Source organism: Sinocyclocheilus anshuiensis, unplaced genomic scaffold, assembly GCF_001515605.1.
Source record: "Sinocyclocheilus anshuiensis isolate Anshui unplaced genomic scaffold, SAMN03320099.WGS_v1.1 scaffold1620, whole genome shotgun sequence".
In the NCBI taxonomy this organism is placed as follows: Eukaryota; Metazoa; Chordata; class Actinopteri; order Cypriniformes; family Cyprinidae; genus Sinocyclocheilus; species Sinocyclocheilus anshuiensis.
In genome coordinates this window covers 298857-300052 of record NW_015558680.1, presented here as the reverse complement: position 1 = coordinate 300052, position 1196 = coordinate 298857, and the positions used below count along the sequence as shown (strand labels likewise).

The 1196-nt window shown below is 36.0% G+C and overlaps 1 protein-coding gene across 1 annotated transcript in view; it reads right to left on the bottom strand.

Annotated features, from left to right (window-relative positions):
* The window catches only part of LOC107681316 (citrate lyase subunit beta-like protein, mitochondrial), an 88558-nt gene extending 88518 nt beyond the window's left edge, over nt 1-40 (bottom strand). The window contains exon 1 of the mRNA XM_016477598.1: nt 1-40. Coding sequence (XP_016333084.1) covers nt 1-33 — 33 coding nt within the window. The 5' untranslated portion in view covers nt 34-40.
* Between the last annotated feature and the right edge of the window lie 1156 nt (nt 41-1196).

The following is a 1196-nucleotide window of genomic DNA, read 5'->3' as shown; positions in this document are numbered from 1 at the left end:
TCTTCTGTCACCACATCCTATGCGCAGCGCCATGTCTTCGGCTTCCTCACATGAGATGTTCCTATTGGCTGCCAGCGTCGCTATGTGTAAAAATAATGACGTTTGATTGGACGTTTGATTGGCCCCTTTCTGATTTAAAGTCGCAGACAATTGCATATGCTCTGGACTAAAAAATAATATTAATAATAAGAACTACTTCTACAACTGATAAAATATTCCTCAGCCTTTTATATTTTATTTTCATCTTTTAATGAGAACTACATTATCATACCTAGTATGCTTTAATGTTTGGAGGCTATGTTCAGAAAATAGGTACTACCACAATACTTATAGGCTTATTATTTTTGCAGTATATAGTATTGTGCACTATTTTGTACATAAAATACCTGTATGACCTACTACATTTACCAGAAATGTGCAGCATAAAACTGGAAAACACTTTGTGGAATCGTACCCCACAATGCAATGCACTAGACCTTCCTTTAGAGTGTGGAACATGAAGTAAAATCAACCTTGGATTTTAACATACTTTTGACTAGTTATTTGAACTCACTGAGTTACAACATTTTATTCACATAGAATTGGATTTAAATGCAAAATTACTATTTTTATTCCCATAATGACAATAGAATGAAACTCTGAATTAACTAAACAAATGAGATCACATGAAAACAATTTAGGAAACTATTGTTTGAAACATTTACAATTACATAATACATACTATTCCACTTACATTTTTTTAAATGCAGCACATAGTGTACACTGAGCTAATAAGCCAGTACTCCATTCCAAGCATGGCCTCAGTTTGGTGATGATCCTGGTTGTCATGTCTATGCGCTGACGTGCACAACACCATCACTGGAGTGCACTCCAGGAACCGGCGCACAGCAGTGGTGAATTACTACTACTACCATCAGCCAGGTCCATGCGTGGCAAACAAATGACACACAATATTTGCCATGATTAAGTCAGCAGGGGACTCTGAGGAAATGTCAGGTTTCAAAAACGCTTTCTCTGGCTATGTGATGGTTGTGCACAGCATTGCTTGTAAGAACCAAAAATACCAAAAGAAAAAAATACAACAACAACTATGGCACATTCATTTGCATTAGAATATGAAATAAGTGAGCAAACCATGTCACACTAGGTTACTTCCTGCATTGTTTTGAAGTATTAAAACTATATTTGGACAACTT